Source organism: Carassius gibelio, chromosome B21 (assembly GCF_023724105.1).
Source record: "Carassius gibelio isolate Cgi1373 ecotype wild population from Czech Republic chromosome B21, carGib1.2-hapl.c, whole genome shotgun sequence".
Classification (NCBI taxonomy): domain Eukaryota; kingdom Metazoa; phylum Chordata; class Actinopteri; order Cypriniformes; family Cyprinidae; genus Carassius; species Carassius gibelio.
The window spans coordinates 7,486,014-7,503,701 of NC_068416.1; the positions used below are offsets into that span (position 1 = coordinate 7,486,014).

At 36.9% G+C, this 17,688-nt stretch overlaps 1 protein-coding gene across 1 annotated transcript; it reads left to right on the forward strand.

Annotated features, from left to right (window-relative positions):
* The first annotated feature begins 3,797 nt into the window (after positions 1 to 3,797).
* LOC127985720 (NEDD4 family-interacting protein 1-like) lies at positions 3,798 to 15,556 on the forward strand. The gene is made up of 8 exons (XM_052587789.1): positions 3,798 to 3,992; positions 7,331 to 7,418; positions 7,604 to 7,734; positions 11,179 to 11,266; positions 11,433 to 11,557; positions 11,842 to 11,908; positions 12,119 to 12,224; positions 14,964 to 15,556. Exons 1-7 carry the CDS (start codon positions 3,963 to 3,965, stop codon positions 12,220 to 12,222), a joined length of 633 nt encoding a protein of 210 aa, XP_052443749.1. The 5' UTR covers positions 3,798 to 3,962; the 3' UTR covers positions 12,223 to 12,224; positions 14,964 to 15,556.
* Positions 15,557 to 17,688: the final 2,132 nt, after the last annotated feature.

The window sequence follows — 17,688 nt, forward strand, 5'->3', positions numbered from 1 at the left end:
CTGTGACTCTCTGTGTTAAAGTGTGGAAAACTGTTACTGCGACTAGCTACAACATCTTTTTCACGTTTTAGCACTGGTGTCTGACGGGCAGTTTCTATAGAAGCCCGTTTCCACCACTAAATAAAAAATAAAACAAGGTAATTGCGACTTTTTATCTCGCAATTATGACTTTTTTTCTCCGAATTGTGAGTTTGCGCAATTCTGTCTTTTTAACTCGCAATTCCAACGCTATCTCACGACCAATTCGTACGTATTTTACGAGGTGGCTTATTCGTACGAATTTGTACGACCTCACTCGTACAATTTTATACGATTTGTCTACGAGTGACAGTTAGGTTTAGGGGCGGGGTTAGGTGTAGGTCATTCGTACAAATTCATACGAATTGTGCAACTCGTAAAATACGTACGATGTGGCAAAAATCTAATTAATTTGTACGAGTGTGGTCATACGAATTCGAATGAATAAGCCACCTCGTGAAAAATGTACGAATTGCTGTGAGATCGGGTTCGCAATTCTGAGAAATAAAAGTAATAATTGCAAGATGTGAACTCGCAATTGTGAGAGAAAAAGAAAGTCAGAATTGCGAAATATAAAAATTGTGTGTTATAAAGTCAGAATTTCAAAATATGAACTCGCAATTCTTCTTAAAAAAAATTGTGCGATACTTTTTTTTATTATTCAGTGGCAGAAACGGGCTTCCATAAGTTTCAGCTCTTTCATGGATGTTGGATTTGTGAAGTTGGCTTTGCTTGGTTTTTGTGTGAACACAGTCTGTTGTCTTGAAACACCAAACAATGGGATGATGAGGTTACAGATGATATATATACACACATTTATTGACTTCTTTCATTTTATCCCCTTAATCTGTCATGAAAATGCACACTTATACAGATGATAGAAGCTGAAGTCTGGCCTTCAGTGTGCCTCGATATATATTTCTCCTGATAATGTACACACTGATATTTAATCACAGTGCTAGGTCTATTCTAAAAAAGTTGTTTCATGTAAAGTCAAATGTATTAAACTAATAAAGTTTCTGTCCTGAATTATGAGTGACAGATTTGCATAACCTTTAATGCTCTTTAAACAGTTTAAAATCATTGTAAACTTCATCTTAATTGATTGATTTCATCTAGCCAGACTAAAATACACAATGAACAAAACATTATGATAAATATGACATGAAGCTAATGTTCCCAGAACAGAGCTTTGTACCCTGCATTCAGATGGACTGGGTCAATATTACTACACTGCCCAATTTAGATTTCTCCATTTTTGTTTTGTAGTCGCTATAATTCTTTTTTTTTATTTTTTTTTATTTGTCAATCGTTACAATCATACATTCATAGATTTAATGATTCCATGTAAATGTTAGCATGTTGCTAAATTCATTATATTTGTAAAATATTATATATCTTTTAGTAAAAGTTTAATAATAATGGCTTTGCATTCCACTTTAGTTCAAATGAAAATCTGGGAAGAGAACCAACACAAACTCTTCCACAGGGGAAGGAATTTGGATTTATGGTTTACATATTACTCTTACTATTCTGCCTTTCAGAGATAGTAAAGATTGGAAGTCTATCTATCTATGTATAATTATCTTTATGTTTATTTCTGAAGCACTTCAGAAGTACTTTTGTCTACCTTTGAGGCGTAATTTGAGCCACAGCTATCTCTCCATTGATGCTTATTTAAAAGTGGCTATGTATTCTGTTAAGTTTTTTTTTTTTTTTTTTTTTTGCATTCAACATTTAAATGGCAAATATTTCACTATACTGAATGTTTAACTAGAAACCAAGAATTTTTTAAGAGGGATTTCAGAGAAATACACAGCATTTGTTAAACTACTTTCATATTTCATATAATAAAATTGTAATTGAATGCCACACGACATCTTCAGCGGATTACTAGGCTAATATAATCTTTAAAAAAAATGCATATGCTTCATTTTAAACCCTCATCCACTCTATTTTTGTTCTTTATTTATTTACTTACTTCTAAGTTTTACATAATAATAGATTATTATGCATTGTGTGTCTCCTCTGACCTCTTGTGAGGATGCATCTTATAATTATTGCCACTAGAGGGCCCTGTGGGATCTCTATGGAAATCTATGGAGAAAATCAACATGAAAGGTGAAAAATGTTTTAACACTGCATTATTAGTTTCACTGTTAAAACATTGTTCAATTTATGTACCTTCCCAGAAGTCCCTGCTTCACACATTACATATTATCATCTAGTTCTAGTTCTTTTACTTATAAAGCACATTCAAAAAGAGTCACAGGACAGACCAAAGCACTGTTCAAAGACACAGTCAAAACAGGAAATAGCATACAAAAAATGAGAGCATCGGCATCTTTTGAAAGCTACAGAAAACAGGTGTTTTTACATGAGAGATTTAAAAACAGATGGGGAAGGAGCAACTTGAGACTGGGTTTTGTTGGCTGCAGGCTGTTCCACAATCTAGATCCCAGCCTCGTGCAGGGAACCATAAGTAGGTTTTGAATACTTGATTTTAAGTGTCTAGAAGGACTGTAGAGAAACAGCAATTCAGATGGGTAACAAGGAATGTGGTGTAAACATTTACACACAAACGGGAGCATTTTGAAATGAATCCTGTGTGAACTAGAAGCCAATGAAGAGCTCGTAAAAAGGGAATGGCATGACCTTGTGACCTTTCTTTTGAACCAGTTGTAAACAAGCAACATGGGACAATGCAGAGAATCACAATAGACCAATCAAGAAATTATAAAAGCAGACATAGCTATCACGAGGAATGTTTTTGTTTGTTTGTTTGCTTGTTTGTTTAGGCAGGAAGTAGGCGGCATGATATTTAAATACATTTAATTTTATTTTAATTTACTTACATTTAACAAGATTACATATTTAATGTATAGCAAGACTTTTTTTATCTATATATTTATAATTCATTTTTCTTATTATTGCTGTAAATATTATGTGAAATAAATATTTGTGTTCGAATTGTGTGATAGCTCTTCGGCCGCTCTGTTATTATGTTAAGGTCGTCGGTATGATAAACATGGATTTTGCTGGAAAGGACACATCTTTCAGCTGTATCAGATATCTGTCATGTCATGCATTAATATTTCTCACATCATGTATGCAGAGCGTAGATGATGAGTTTCTACATATTTCCTTCCACGGCTCCAAAGCACCTGGAATAAACCCCTGAAGGAAGCCTGTGTTATGTTCTGTCACATTCAAAACTACCCTGATCTGTACATCCATGATGATTTAAAAAAAAATTAATATAGTACAGACAAGGGACCAGAATTACTAAACAGGGCAAATAAGACTGCAATTCCATTAAAGTGCCGATGGGAGTGCAAATAGTTTTGTTAACTAACATTAACTAATGGGACATCATTAAGTGTTCCTGACACATCAGTTTTGCTCTCTTTCATAGATTCTCTCTTGTAAATGCACTGCATTTAGTTCCATTGACACAGACACATTGTAGGCCTGTGTAGGCAATATATAGATGAAGTCTTTAACTAAATAATTTTAGCAAATAGGCCTACTTCAGAAAAAAACATCTTAATCAAAATGATGCTTGAAATCAATAAAGAAGGAATGTTAAAACAAATAAAAGACATTTCAGCACCTTTGCAGTACTATGAAAATGTTAAGGTCATGGAACGTTTATTTATATAACGCTTTAAACGGGCGTTTCGAAGCAGCTTCTTAAACCAATGCATATAATATGTAATAAGTATATATAATGTCGTGTTGATGTAAATGTAGTGCTGGTTTCGTCCTGTGAGAGCGCTAAAGTTCACAACTGTCTGACTGACATCACAGGAAGCTCAAGACAAATCTGATCTGATGAGGGCTGTGGCTTTGACATCAACTAGATATAGAATTTTATTTAGACAGTCTGCTGTTTGAATTGTGTCTATACTGGGATCATCCTTAATTTTTTAATCTCGCTGACGATGGCGGAGCCAAGTGGGGGATATCAGCAGGTGAGTGAACTCCACTGTGACTCGGCACGGTTCTTTAGGAAAGCAGACCCGAGGCAGACGCCTCCACGGCGTGGAATGTTGTCGGGAAACACCGAGGCTCTGACAGGATGCGGGCCGCAATGTTTTGAAATTAAATACACGTCCATTTAAATGACAGCGGCATGACATAACGTTTAAATTGCGCTCCCCTGTGAACATATAGCGTTTAACCAGTTCGTTATTTAAGAATGCTTGCTAATGCAGTTGTTTCTTTCTTACGTCAAAGTTTTTATTTATACAATATAATTTACTTAACTCTTTTACAGTAAGTTACCCATGCAAGAAGAGTAAAATATATTGCAGATGTTTATGTAGACATGTAAATTGACAAAAAAGAATAAAAATAACGTTATATATATTTGGTTAGAACTAGGGCTGCACGTTTTCAAGTTTTACATTAACCGTTAACCGAGGACCTTAGCGGTTAATAATCGGTTAACCATAGTGTGCGCCAGGGTTTCCGTTGTCCGGTAATTTCCAGACATTGGCCAAAAAAAAGAAAAAAAAGAAATGTCCGACAAAATTTAATCTCTCCGGTCAAATTGTCCTATTAAAACTACCTAATAATCCCGCCCACTAACACAATCTGTATTTGAGAATAAGCCTAAAATGTATAAAGCAAATATACACCGACCTTTGGCTATGTTATAAAGGAACAGGCTCTAGTAATGGTTATGTAACTTTCCGTGTTTAGGCGAAGGTAACAAGCAGGCTCCGCGGCCGCCTCGCTAAGGCTATGACTATGATCATGTTTGACAGGTACAATATTTGAAAATCGATAATTATTTTTTTAAATTACATTTATATCTGAATTTATGTCAACCTATAGACTTTCAAATATCAAAATGTCATGAATTAATATGTATTTGTGTACAAAATGACATATAAACATATTTTCCTATTATATTTTGCCTGGAAACGCTTCCAACAAGGCGTCAGTTCTATTTCTAGCATGCACGCGTCTAGCCGCGCGTCTCACGCAGGCAGTCGGCAAGCTCTAACCTGTTAACATGGGAGCCGAATTAAAAACAGACACGCCACGCAGCTGAGATGCTTTCGCTCCTGACCGGCCTAATGATGCCCGGGTGTTGGCTGTTGAGATTACAACAACGAGGTTGTACTTGAAGTATATCTAAGCACTGTATTGCAATACTTGCATTTTGCCCCGTCACTCTCAATTTTAAAGTGCTCCAACGCTGTACTTTTTTTTGCCCGCTTCATATTAGAAAAATGACTTCTTCTTGTGGACATTACAAATGTCTGGGAGCGCTCTGGCGGTCTCTAGTGGTGCAAAAATGTATTACAACTAAATTCAATGCACGCCATTGACGTCACTTAACCGAGCAAAATGTTTCACTCGGTTACGCAATTTTTAACGGTTAATCGGTTAACCGGTTAACCATGGACACCCCTAGTTAGAACACTGAATTAACGTTAGTAGAGGCTTTTGTAATGTAATACTACACTACAGCAAACATGTTAGCAGAAGTATGTTTGATTATTATTATTATATTGTTTTAAGAAACATCCTATTTGGTTACATCTTCAAGGTTATTACTAACGTTAACCTTTATATGGTACAGTTTTGATATCAGATGGTAATACCATGGTAATTTGATCAACTGCTATAGAACTGCATGTACAATCTACTTCAAAAACTGTTTCTGTCGAGGTAAAACTACACAACATACAACGTCCCATTAACCATGACATTACAATGATGAGTGTCTGGAGACATGGTCAACCATAAAATATGTTTAAAAGATAAAATAATGTAATAAAAAATAATAAATAGATGTACATAATGTAACCATGTATGGTATTGAAGTATATAACCATGTTACATAAATTTCTGTTACGCCTGATATAAAACCTGAAATAATAGTCTGTAATATTAGAGAGAATGTGGAGCTTATTTTAATAAAATGCATCACAGTTTTTTTTTTTTTTTTTTTTCAGATGCCCAAATTGAGCGCTAATATGCAATTGGGTACATATGTTGTTATTTACATAGTTGAAAAATAAGAAATTGTTATAGCTTCTAATGTAAATCAGTTTGATTTTGACCAGATGTTATACTAAAAGGGAATTTAACTATAAACTATCCATCAGCGAGCAGAAGACATGTAGTACATGTAGTAGAAGTAAAGTTTTGACCATTAGAAATGCATGTCAGATTTAATGCAGTAATATTTAGGGGTAGTAATAATACTGCATTTACAGAATGGTGTAATTTTATTCCATCCCTATTATGTGGCTGTTTAATTTTTCATTTAATGAATAAAACTTTTTTCATTGAAGTTGTTTTATGTAGTGTGAGTATCTGCTCATCATTAAAGGGGTCATATGATGCTGCTAAAAAAACATTATTTGGTGTAATGAAATGTTTATGCGTTTTAAGGTTAAAAGAACATTATTTTCCACAGACTGTGCATTATTGTTTCTCCTCTGTGCCCCGCCTTCTGAAATGCGTACATTTTTTACAAAGCTCATCGGTCTGAAAATCGAGGTGTGCTCTGATTGGCCAGTTATCCAGTGCATTGTGATTGGCCGAATACCTCAAGCGTGTGACGGAAATGTTACGCCCCTTTACATATTGTGATCCCCTGTCTAGCCAGAGCGACGAGACATAAAACTCATTATAAACGTAATTAAACATGATTTCTAGTCGTGTCCTCTTTTGGAAGGCCAAATAAAGTAGTTTCGTTTTCACAGTGATTCACACACCATCTACACCACATGGTCGGTACACAGAGAATAAAGGGTACACCTTCTTTCTGTGCGTGAACATCTGGGCCGCGTTATGCAAATCTTTCCACCATGTGGGGGCGTGTTAGAGCAAGTTTTAAGGGGGGGTGTAGGACGAGTCTTAACTTTTATCAAGTTTACTTTCTAGATTGTCTTTATGCACCAAGAGCTTGTAACACTCCAAAGAGAAAGGAAAAAATGAAAACGCATCATGTGACCCCTTTAATAAAGGGCAGTTTGGCAGCCCTTTTTTTGTTCCTGATTTGTGTAATGATGAAGATGAACACTGCTGGAACAGATGTGAGTGTTTAGTGCGTGGCAATGTGATGAGTGTATGGAAAGTCATGTGAGTTTAAACTTAGTTACATTTGTGATGGATTTACACTGTCATGGTGTATGCATTTACATTGACACCAAGGTTGTACTTGTACCAGATCATCTCATATTTCCACTTGCCTTTGTTAGAATTGTATTTGCAACCATGTCACAGTCAAACTCAGGAGTCAAAGTTCAAGATTTCATGCAGTCAATGAATTCTCTTGTGTCACCAGCTGCCCAATGAAGAGGAGCCAGAGGAGGGAGCTCAGGTGGCCAGTGATGCTCCGCCCCCTTACAGTAGCATCACAGCTGACAGCGCAGGTACTGTATGTAAAATCTTTTTATTTTTCCTGTGTTTTCCATTTTAATTATTCTGGGTTGTATTTTAAAGGTTAATATTGAATTTAAATGAACATGGAAATCATTGTGCACAACATTTTTTTTTATTTGTTTGTTCAAACCATATTATGAGATAGCAATCAACATTTTTTTTCCACTCTTCTCAGCATATTTTGATTACAAAGATGATGCAGCATTTCCCAAGCCCCCATCTTACAACGTAGCCACATCTCTACCCTCGTACGATGAGGCAGAGCGATCCAAAGCAGAGGCGACTGTCCCACTCGTCTCAGGCCGAGTAAGTATCGCAAATCTCAGCCACTAATTCCAACCTGGCTTGAACCCGTTACGATATAGTTGTATATTTATTTTTGTAACTTTAGTATCCCAGTGCTAGCAGAAATTTTAGGATGAGACTCATGTGATGTCAAAATTTTAACTTTTGTTGTTTAAAAGTCAGCAAAAAATCTAGGGGTGCTCCGATCACGATCTGCCGATCGTTAATGCGCATCTCGTCAGTAAAGCCGGTTTTCTAATCAGCGGTTAATTCCATCAGGTGCGTGATTTCACATAGAGCAGCTGTTACTACACAGAGCCGTTGTTAACTGAGAAAATGCGCCAAAAAACGCTGAAAATGAAGTGGATTTGCGCATCTTCTCTATTAACAACGGCTCTGTGTAGTAACAGCTGCTCTATGTGAAATCACGCACCTGATGGAATTAACCCCTGATTAGAGAACCGGCTTTACTGACGAGATGCGCATAACGATCGGCCGATCGTGATCGGAGCACCCCTAAAAAAATCCAGAGAAATGTCACTTCCTAGTACTTTTTATGTTGACTGATTTAAGAACTTGTTCTGCCTTATGGTACTTTCACACAAGCACTTTTAATAGACACTGGGGTTCATTTGATGGCAGAGTTCGGTTTGTTTCCCAAACTTGGGTGTGCACCCGTGAGCTGTGCATGAGTCCAGTTTTAAAAGCTGGTCTGGGGTACGGGTTATGGGAACCTGAGTGCATGAATCTGCCTCCTTCCAGCAGAAATTGAATCATGTGTAATTAGGACTGCAGCTAACAAGTTTGACAATTAAACTAATCTGTTCGTTATTTCTTTAACCATCAAAAATCTTGATCAAAAGAGAGAGAAAAAAAAAAGAAAAATCCATAATTTACTAAATAGTTATTCCACATCCTGCCCATTGTTGTCCTCAAAATGATGTGTAATTTGAAAGCAGTAAAAATAAATCTAGTGAATTTACACTATGGGATACATTTTATAGTGAATGTTAGAAAGGCATTGTGCAAATAAAGAGTGCAAAAAGAAGTTAAAATATAAGATGTTGGCTTACCATTTGAAAGTAAAAGTAAAAATTGCTGAATTAAAATGATAAAGAAAAACAAAAGCAAGCAAACAAAATCTTAACTGTCTGACCTCCCTATATGCAAATTACGAAAGCTGCATATGTCCCCCGAAACACCAAGGGAACCCTCTTGCTCTCAAGGATTAATTAGTTTTAGTACATTTTTTAATTCGGCCAGCCGTTATGAAAACCACTTATCCCATTTCTTCTACATATAAATCAGTCAAATCATGTAATGTGAATGTTATACAGTCTCTTACTCGAGACAAAATAAAAAACTAGTTGAATGAAGCTGCGGAAGATACATCATTTCTCAAACACTTTCCATAAGTGTGATTTGAGATGGAGTGAACACGGACAAATGGAATGGAATTCAATGAGAGCGCCCGGGTAATTCTCAGTCTGACAGAAATCGCCCCAAAAAGGGGTGGTATTACACAAAATGTGACTCTGTGCTGAACTATTTAGAGGCATAACAAAAAATGTATTTGTCTGTCTGTCAATTTATTTAAATTTTTTCATCCCTCAGCAATGAAACGGGCCATTCAATCAGATTTGAGCTAAGATCACATGTCTGGATCAGCTGCTGTTGCACAAAAAAGCTAGAATGGTGGCGCTGTTTTGAAAATCACTGTAAACAAACAAGCACCGAAGAAGAGCATCCTGCAAGACAGAAGAGAGTGGATGATGAGTTCTTGTTGGTATCTGAGGACAGATTCATTCTCATGTTCTTAATATAATTAATTTTAATTCTACAATGCATCATGTGATCTGATCTCAGCATGTCCTAGGGGTAGTAATCTTCAATAATTCAGAGGGCTGCGATGTGATGATAAAATGATTATTAGTTTGGTCTCCCTAGGCAAACACAGCTTAGGCTGCACTGCATAATAGAGCATAAAATCATTTCCTTTGAGTTCAAGTTCAGCAGAATACGACGGGGTTTCTTTTTCACCATTATCATCTGCACCATAACGCCTGTCTATTTTTTATTTATTTTTTTATATTTTTTTTTACTCATTAATGTGTTTTAAAATGTAGCAAAGTACAATACTTCAAACTAAATATATTTGAGTCAAAGTAAAATAAGTACACAAAACAAAGTACACAAAGCTACTCAATTACACTAACACAAGTAAATGTAATTCGTTACTTTCCATCTTTGAATATAAATACATTAATAAGTACATTTTCAAGTGTAGCTTGATGCTAATTGTGCTTTTAAGTAATTTTTACGATGCATTCTTCTAAGCATTATAAAAAATAAGCATTACCAAACTTTGTTTTAATTTAATGCTGTATATTGAGCAGCGGACGATGTTTAATCCATATATGAGATACATATCTGAGGAAAAATTCATTGTTGGTCCGCGCCACCTAGCGTGCAGGTGTGAATTAGCAGAAGGGGATCACTCGTTTCATGCTTGGTGTGAATACACCGTTCGTCAGCAATTCGCCTCACTTTTCTGCATTGCATTCAGTGTGAAACGGCCTTAAGTCATGCAGTATTCCTGCAGCAGCTCACTTTACATCCTCTGCTGTTTTCCAGATGTGCTTTTCCCATAAAATTTAACAGAATCCATAGACAGCATGGGGACGGGTAAGCAATCCTAGTATAGTTGAGACCAAGCAATCAAAGCAAGTGTGAAAGCACCATGAAGCTACATGTCTACCAAGTCTGCTCTTAAAGTGTTGCTTTATTGTCACTTCAGTGTTTTTGGTTTATGTTTCTGTGAATTATATGAGGCCCAATGCATCCATTCACACTTTCTCCTACCATTATCAAATTCTCGTTTTTCTCATTTAAAGGGGTCAAGGCATGATTCTGATCCTCTGTCTGAAATTATTTGTTTTTTAAAGAGCGGGTTTATTAGGAAATGCAACTGTAATTGTTGACTAACATCATTGCATAGGAAATAGTATCAATGACCCCTGCTTTTGCATGAACGCGATCTATATAAAACCACTATTAACAGACAAACCAATGTTTGTCAAATTGTTTATGATGTATTGGTTTGCGATGCAGCTGCTGTCAGATCCAATACAGTTGGCTGCTTCATCTTTCCACAAAAAGTGGCTTTTTCAAACTCTCTATTACTGTGCTTCATTTGCATAATATGCAGTCAAATGCTCCAAACAAACATCCTGTACTCCTCCTGACACCATCCACTTGTTCCTTATGCTGGGGTCCTTCTGGGGTCTGTACTTCCTTTTTTTCTCTTGACTGGAGTAGCTCAAGCACATTGAAGATGGGATTTCTCATGTAATGACCCCTTTAATCGACCTCACGGTTGTTGTGTTTTAACCTCGCTTCCCTCTTTCTGTCTCTGTTACACATTTAGAGTTGATGGACTCTCTGTGTCTGTATATTTTCCTGCAGGATGATGACTTTGTGGCCAGAGATGACTTTGAGGATGCTGACCAGCTGCAGATAGGCAATGACGGCATTTTCATGTTGACATGTTTCAGTAAGTGTTTTCAGGAATTCCGTTTTTTTACAGTTTTTGCATGCCCGTGTTCCTTTATGTCCTTCCCATCAAGCAGGACTTTCCAAACATAAGTTAAGTGTGAATGTTACCAAACAAATAAATCAGAAAATCGGATATTTAGATATGAAAATCTCTTTTTCCTCAGTGGCATTCCTCTTCAACTGGATTGGCTTCTTTCTGTCATTCTGCCTCACAACCTCAGCGGCTGGGCGATATGGCGCCATATCTGGGTTTGGTCTGTCCATCATCAAATGGATTCTCATCGTACGGGTACGCTCCCACCTAGACATCCGCAGCTAAACTGACACATTATGATTTATTTAGATAACATATCAACTGGTTAACCATTTTGGCTTGGCTGGGTTAGTGAGAACATTCCAGACGCACATTACCCCACATTAGTAATCACCACAACTGCTCAAATCTGACTAAATGATTCGAACATGCTGTCATGTAATGTAATGTGTTTTCTTCAAGACATTACAAGCCTGGACACGATCGGTGCTTTATCCGTGCATCTCTTTCTCACTCTTCCTCTCTCTTTTCATTCTCAGTTTTCTGCTTATTTCCCTGGGTACTTTGAGGGACAGTACTGGTTATGGTGGGTGTTCCTGGTGCTCGGTACGTATCACAACTGAAGTTCCCTGAGTGAAATGTTTCACTTGTCAAACAGGTTTATGATCCGTCTAAGTAGATTCTTAAGCATTAGTTTGATGTTTATCTAGTACAATGACATTCTTAATTTTAAGCGCATCGTATGCATGAATAACATTGTATGTTGTCGGCCCAGTTAGAAATGAGAGCACTGAAATGAATTTGTATGACCTGCAGGCTTCCTGCTCTTCCTCAGAGGCTTTATTAACTATGCCAAGATCCGAAAAATGGCAGACTCTGTTTCTACTCTTCCACGGACCAGAGTTCTCTTCATCTATTAAAGGTTGATATTTCTGAGCCTCTTCTATATGAATACAAAGCTATTTTGTGTTTATTAAATGAAGCTCTAAAACGTAATTGTCTCCAGGTTTGCCTTCAATTGATGATTATGGTCATACAGTATTGTTCAAAATAATAGCAGTACAATGTGACTAACCAGAATAATCAAGGTTTTTCGTATATTTTTTTATTGCTACGTGGCAAACAAGTTACCAGTAGGTTCAGTAGATTGTCAGAAAACAAATGAGACCCAGCATTCATGATATGCACGCTCTTAAGGCTGTGCAATTGGGCAATTAGTTGAATTAGTTGAAAGGGGTGTGTTCAAAAAAATAGCAGTGTGGCATTCAATCACTGAGGTCATCAATTTTGTGAAGAAACAGGTGTGAATCAGGTGGCCCCTATTTAAGGATGAAGCCAACACTTGTTGAACATGCATTTGAAAGCTGAGGAAAATGGGTCGTTCAAGACATTGTTCAGAAGAACAGCGTACTTTGATTAAAAAGTTGATTAGAGAGGGGAAAACCTATAAAGAGGTGCAAAAAATGATAGGCTGTTCAGCTAAAATGATCTCCAATGCCTTAAAATGGAGAGCAAAACCAGAGAGACGTGGAAGAAAACGGAAGACAACCATCAAAATGGATAGAAGAATAACCAGAATGGCAAAGGCTCAGCCAATGATCACCTCCAGGATGATCAAAGACAGTCTGGAGTTACCTGAAAGTACTGTGACAGTTAGAAGACGTCTGTGTGAAGCTAATCTATTTTCAAGAATCCCCCGCAAAGTCCCTCTGTTAAAAAAAAGGCATGTGCAGAAGAGGTTACAATTTGCCAAAGAACACATCAACTGGCCTAAAGAGAAATGGAGGAACATTTTGTGGACTGATGAGAGTAAAATTGTTATTTTTGGGTCCAAGGGCCACAGGCAGTTTGTGAGACGACCCCCAAACTCTGAATTCAAGCCACAGTACACAGTGAAGACAGTGAAGCATGGAGGTGCAAGCATCATGATATGGGCATGTTTCTCCTACTATGGTGTTGGGCCTATTTATCGCATACCAGGGATCATGGATCAGTTTGCATATGTTAAAATACTTGAAGAGGTCATGTTGCCCTATGCTGAAGAGGACATGCCCTTGAAATGGTTGTTTCAACAAGACAATGACCCAAAACACACTAGTAAACGGGCAAAGTCTTGGTTCCAAACCAACAAAATTAATGTTATGGAGTGGCCAGCCCAATCTCCAGACCTTAATCCAATTGAGAACTTGTGGGGTGATATCAAAAATGCTGTTTCTGAAGCAAAACCAAGAAATGTAAATGAATTGTGGAATGTTGTTAAAGAATCATGGAGTGGAATAACAGCTGAGAGGTGCCACAAGTTGGTTGACTCCATGCCACACAGATGTCAAGCAGTTTTAAAAAACTGTGGTCATACAACTAAATATTAGTTTAGTGATTCACAGGATTGCTAAATCCCAGAAAAAAAAAATGTTTGTACAAAATAGTTTTGAGTTTGTACAGTCAAAGGTAGACACTGCTATTTTTTGAACACACCCCTTTCAACTAATTGCCCAATTGCACAGCCTTAAGAGCGTGCATATCATGAATGCTGGGTCTTGTTTGTTTTCTGACAATCTACTGAACCTACTGGTAACTTGTTTGCCACGTAGCAATAAAAAATATACTAAAAACCTTGATTATTCTGGTTAGTCACATTGTACTGCTATTATTTTGAACAATACTGTATAATGATTCCCTTGTGAGCTTAATGCTTTAAAAAATGAATATTTAAAAATGTATGCAAGGTTACATTAAAAGCCCACTATCAACAACCTCTTTTCAGGATACAATGAATTATATTATTCAGCCTAAAATAAAAAAAAGTCCTCTAACATTCAACTGCTTTTATTTCCAGCAATATTTCTTAACATGTAAATATTAGTATTAGCGTAGTTAAACAACTTAGACAAACTGAAATGGTTACTCAGGCTTTTTTAACGAACTGAAATGGAATAATGAGGCATTGAACAAACCGGGGGTTAATATCAAAAGTTGCGTTGTGTATTTTATGTGGCCACCAGCTGCTGTACTATAGTTCATCCCATCCTCAGGGGCAAAAGATGCATTATTGGCAGACCTGGAATGGATTTAAAACCAATCACTTGTTCCTGTGTTAATAACAAATGGCAAACAGAGTGTGATCTATATACATTGAATAAACTCCGTCAAACTGGCCCCAATGTTATAAAAAGACATTTCTGTCAATTTTCCAACTGAAGGGACCAGATTATTTATACCTGCTGTAGAATAAGTCATTCCAGTATGACGCGCAAGTTTTTAATACAAGGAGAAGATCCTCCGGCATGTTCTCTCTGCCAAAACCTGTTAACCCTAAAGCGTGTTTTATCAGAGTCCACTGGTTTTAACCCTGTGAGAGTTGGCCAAAAACTGTTTTAGCAAGAATTCATTGTAAAAACCTAATATAATTCAGCCCTACATTTTTCTCACCATGAACTCATCCTCATAGACTGAACAAGATTTGCCCCTCTCTTCCGCCGAGACACTTGCACTGGCACATGCCATATAGGTTAAATACAGCAATGACCATAAAGAAAAAAAGAAGCAAGCATGCATTTTGGAACAGCTATGGAAGAGTTTATAATTATGACTGTCCAGCAAAAAAAAAAAATGAACACATGAATAATGCTTTTATTTTATTTTTTTTCTCAATCTGCTCTAGTCACTTGCTGGAACTGAAAACACATTCACAGGCCTGCATTGAGCCGTTGACCCAGCAGTGAAAATATATTTACGAAAAAAAAAAATCCTTCCGTCTGTTATCTACTCATCGAAAAGGAAGACCGCAGAATTCCAGAGCGATGGAGGAAGAGCGTTTTTTCCACCCTCTGCTTTTGAAAAAGCAGTTTGGGTGCCAGATAACAAGATACTGTTTTTACGTTTCTAAATGTAAAGTAGTGGATGCTAACTGTCCCACACCATTAGTGGTTTGATGTCGAGTGCTATTTGCTCTTTTCAAGTCTGTAATGTATTAAAAAAGCCTTATGTATGAGATCTTGTTTATAGTAAAGGCATGCACTGTCCTCCCTGTTAACCAGTAGGGGGAAGTCTTGCGTTTTGATCTGTGTCTCCGTATCTCATTCAGTGAAGCAACCAGTCACTGCTGGTCTCCATTCATGAAGAGCTTTTCTCTTTGTGAATGGCAGTGTGAAATGAAGTGAATCTAAAACGGTCGATGCTTTTCTTCTATTCTCTTCTACTGTTTCTCTCATGCTCCCTACATGACATGAAATTAAAGTTGCTGTTTTTAAGTTATCAGTTTTGATGTTTCATTGGCCATGTAGATTTTCGAGTGGCTTATTAATAGCATTAATAACTTCAAATCATTGAATATTTGTAAAAAGATCTAGAAGGCACATGAATGGCGTCATTAGCTAATTAGTTTCTTTGCACTCAACATTTGGCCTCATGCTTGAGTACTTGCAACTTTTTAATTGAAGGAAACGTTAATATTTGCAGTTGAACGTTTCTTCTTTTATACAACGCGGCTGATGGCACTGCACATTTTTCCGTCCTTTGAATATACATTAAGCCGGATGCCTCTCCCTCACCTTGTGCAGTGGCCGTGATAGGGGCCTGTTTGATCTCTCGCTGTCTAATCATGCATGATTTTGCCGTGGCTTGTCTGCTCTTGTCACCTTGGGTCTCGTCCATGACACAGGAAGTTAGTCTTTTGTGTTCAGTTTTTCATGCAGCTTTGCGGTCGCCCTTTGAATTCCAGCGGCTGTGCACATGCATTTGCTTGTGAATAAGATACTGCTATTAAACGTCTCTGGCGTTCAACGACTACTGGAAAAGTGCATCTTTCTCGTAAGGGTGCAGTATATATATATATATATAAGAAATTTGAGTAAACATTATTAGCAGTTACACTTTATACAGAATAATATAATATAAAATAATAAAATACTTTTAAAACCACATGAGGATAATATGAATACAAATAAATGTTTCTAAGCACCTGTTACTTGCATTTTCAACTAGATTTTTGATTTCTTGCGCTCTTAAGTGTCTTTGACCGTTTTTTCTAACAGCGAAAGCCTTTGAGAAAGAATCATCTGTTACTGAAGGGTTGTTTTCGACTGTTAGCCCTTCCTGAAGTCGTTGAACCAATAAAACTAGTCTGACCTGATTTCATTGGTTGGATGTAGAGGGAAAATATTCATGTCAACAAGGGCAAATTTCTGTTGTGGTTGCGGCTGGAATCTATCGACGGGAAATATATCATGTCAGTGAAATGAAAGTAATGAATCATATGGAATGTAAAATATTAAACAGAAGGGTTTTGCCCATCTAATAGCTCCTGAGCTCAGTGCAGTTGTGTGTATGTGAGTGTGGGTTTGAGGAGCAGGCACAGGCTGTCTCCTGTTATTGCCTGTTTGTGCCGTCCATTTGAGGTGTGAAACCAGCAGCTCTCTTTCCTCCTTCTGGTGTGACTTCCTGGGGGAAGCGCACAGCATTTAATAACCTAACACTCTCCTACCACCGACAATCATCTCCGCAAACGCAAACACATTCATGCTCTGGAGACCTAAATATATCCAGGATGGCTTTCCAAGAAGGGGACCAGAGTCCTGTTTGAATACGGAGGGAGGTGGAGTGTGACTGTGACAGACGAGTGGGGGAAAAGTTGATTTTTGTTCATGTTAATCTGATCATACATTCTACAAAATAGGTTCCAAAAGGAGGTTTTTGCAGGAATGCCATAGAAGAGCCATTTTGGGTTCCCCAATGAACTTATTTTCTAGTATTAACTTTAATATATAAGCAATATTTTGTTATAATTGTAAAGCTTCAGACATTGTCATTTTAATAATTATTTATATCTATTTAGTTTACATGAGGTTTTTTTTTTTTTTTTTTTTTTTTTTTGTACTTAAACTAAACCAAAAATATACAGTGGCCAAGATATAAAATAAGTTTAGTTTATATCTCTTTTTCTAAGGTAACTAATAACCATGGTGCAATGGAAATATTAACCTTTTTTTTTTTTTTTTTTTGCATGTACCATAACAATACAGTGGGGGAATTTTTTTTTAAGACCGGTATTACAACAAAACAATGTCTGAAAAACTGCACTCCCATAGAGCATATTAAAAATAAAATCATGGTGTTACCATGCTTCATGTGATGGTATCAGATGGTGATAGCGTGGATGGTACTAAATGATCACCATATTTACCATCTTATTCACAATAGTACAAGGAATTTGTAAAACACATACACACACACACAAACATTCCATTACCATGGTACATATCCAATCAATATAAGATGGTACTGCCATTGTACATGTGGTACTACCAAGGTTTTATTTTTTTTCTTTTGGGTGGGCGGTGGGGTAATGTACCATAGACGTACCATGCTTCCATGAAGTACCCTATTAT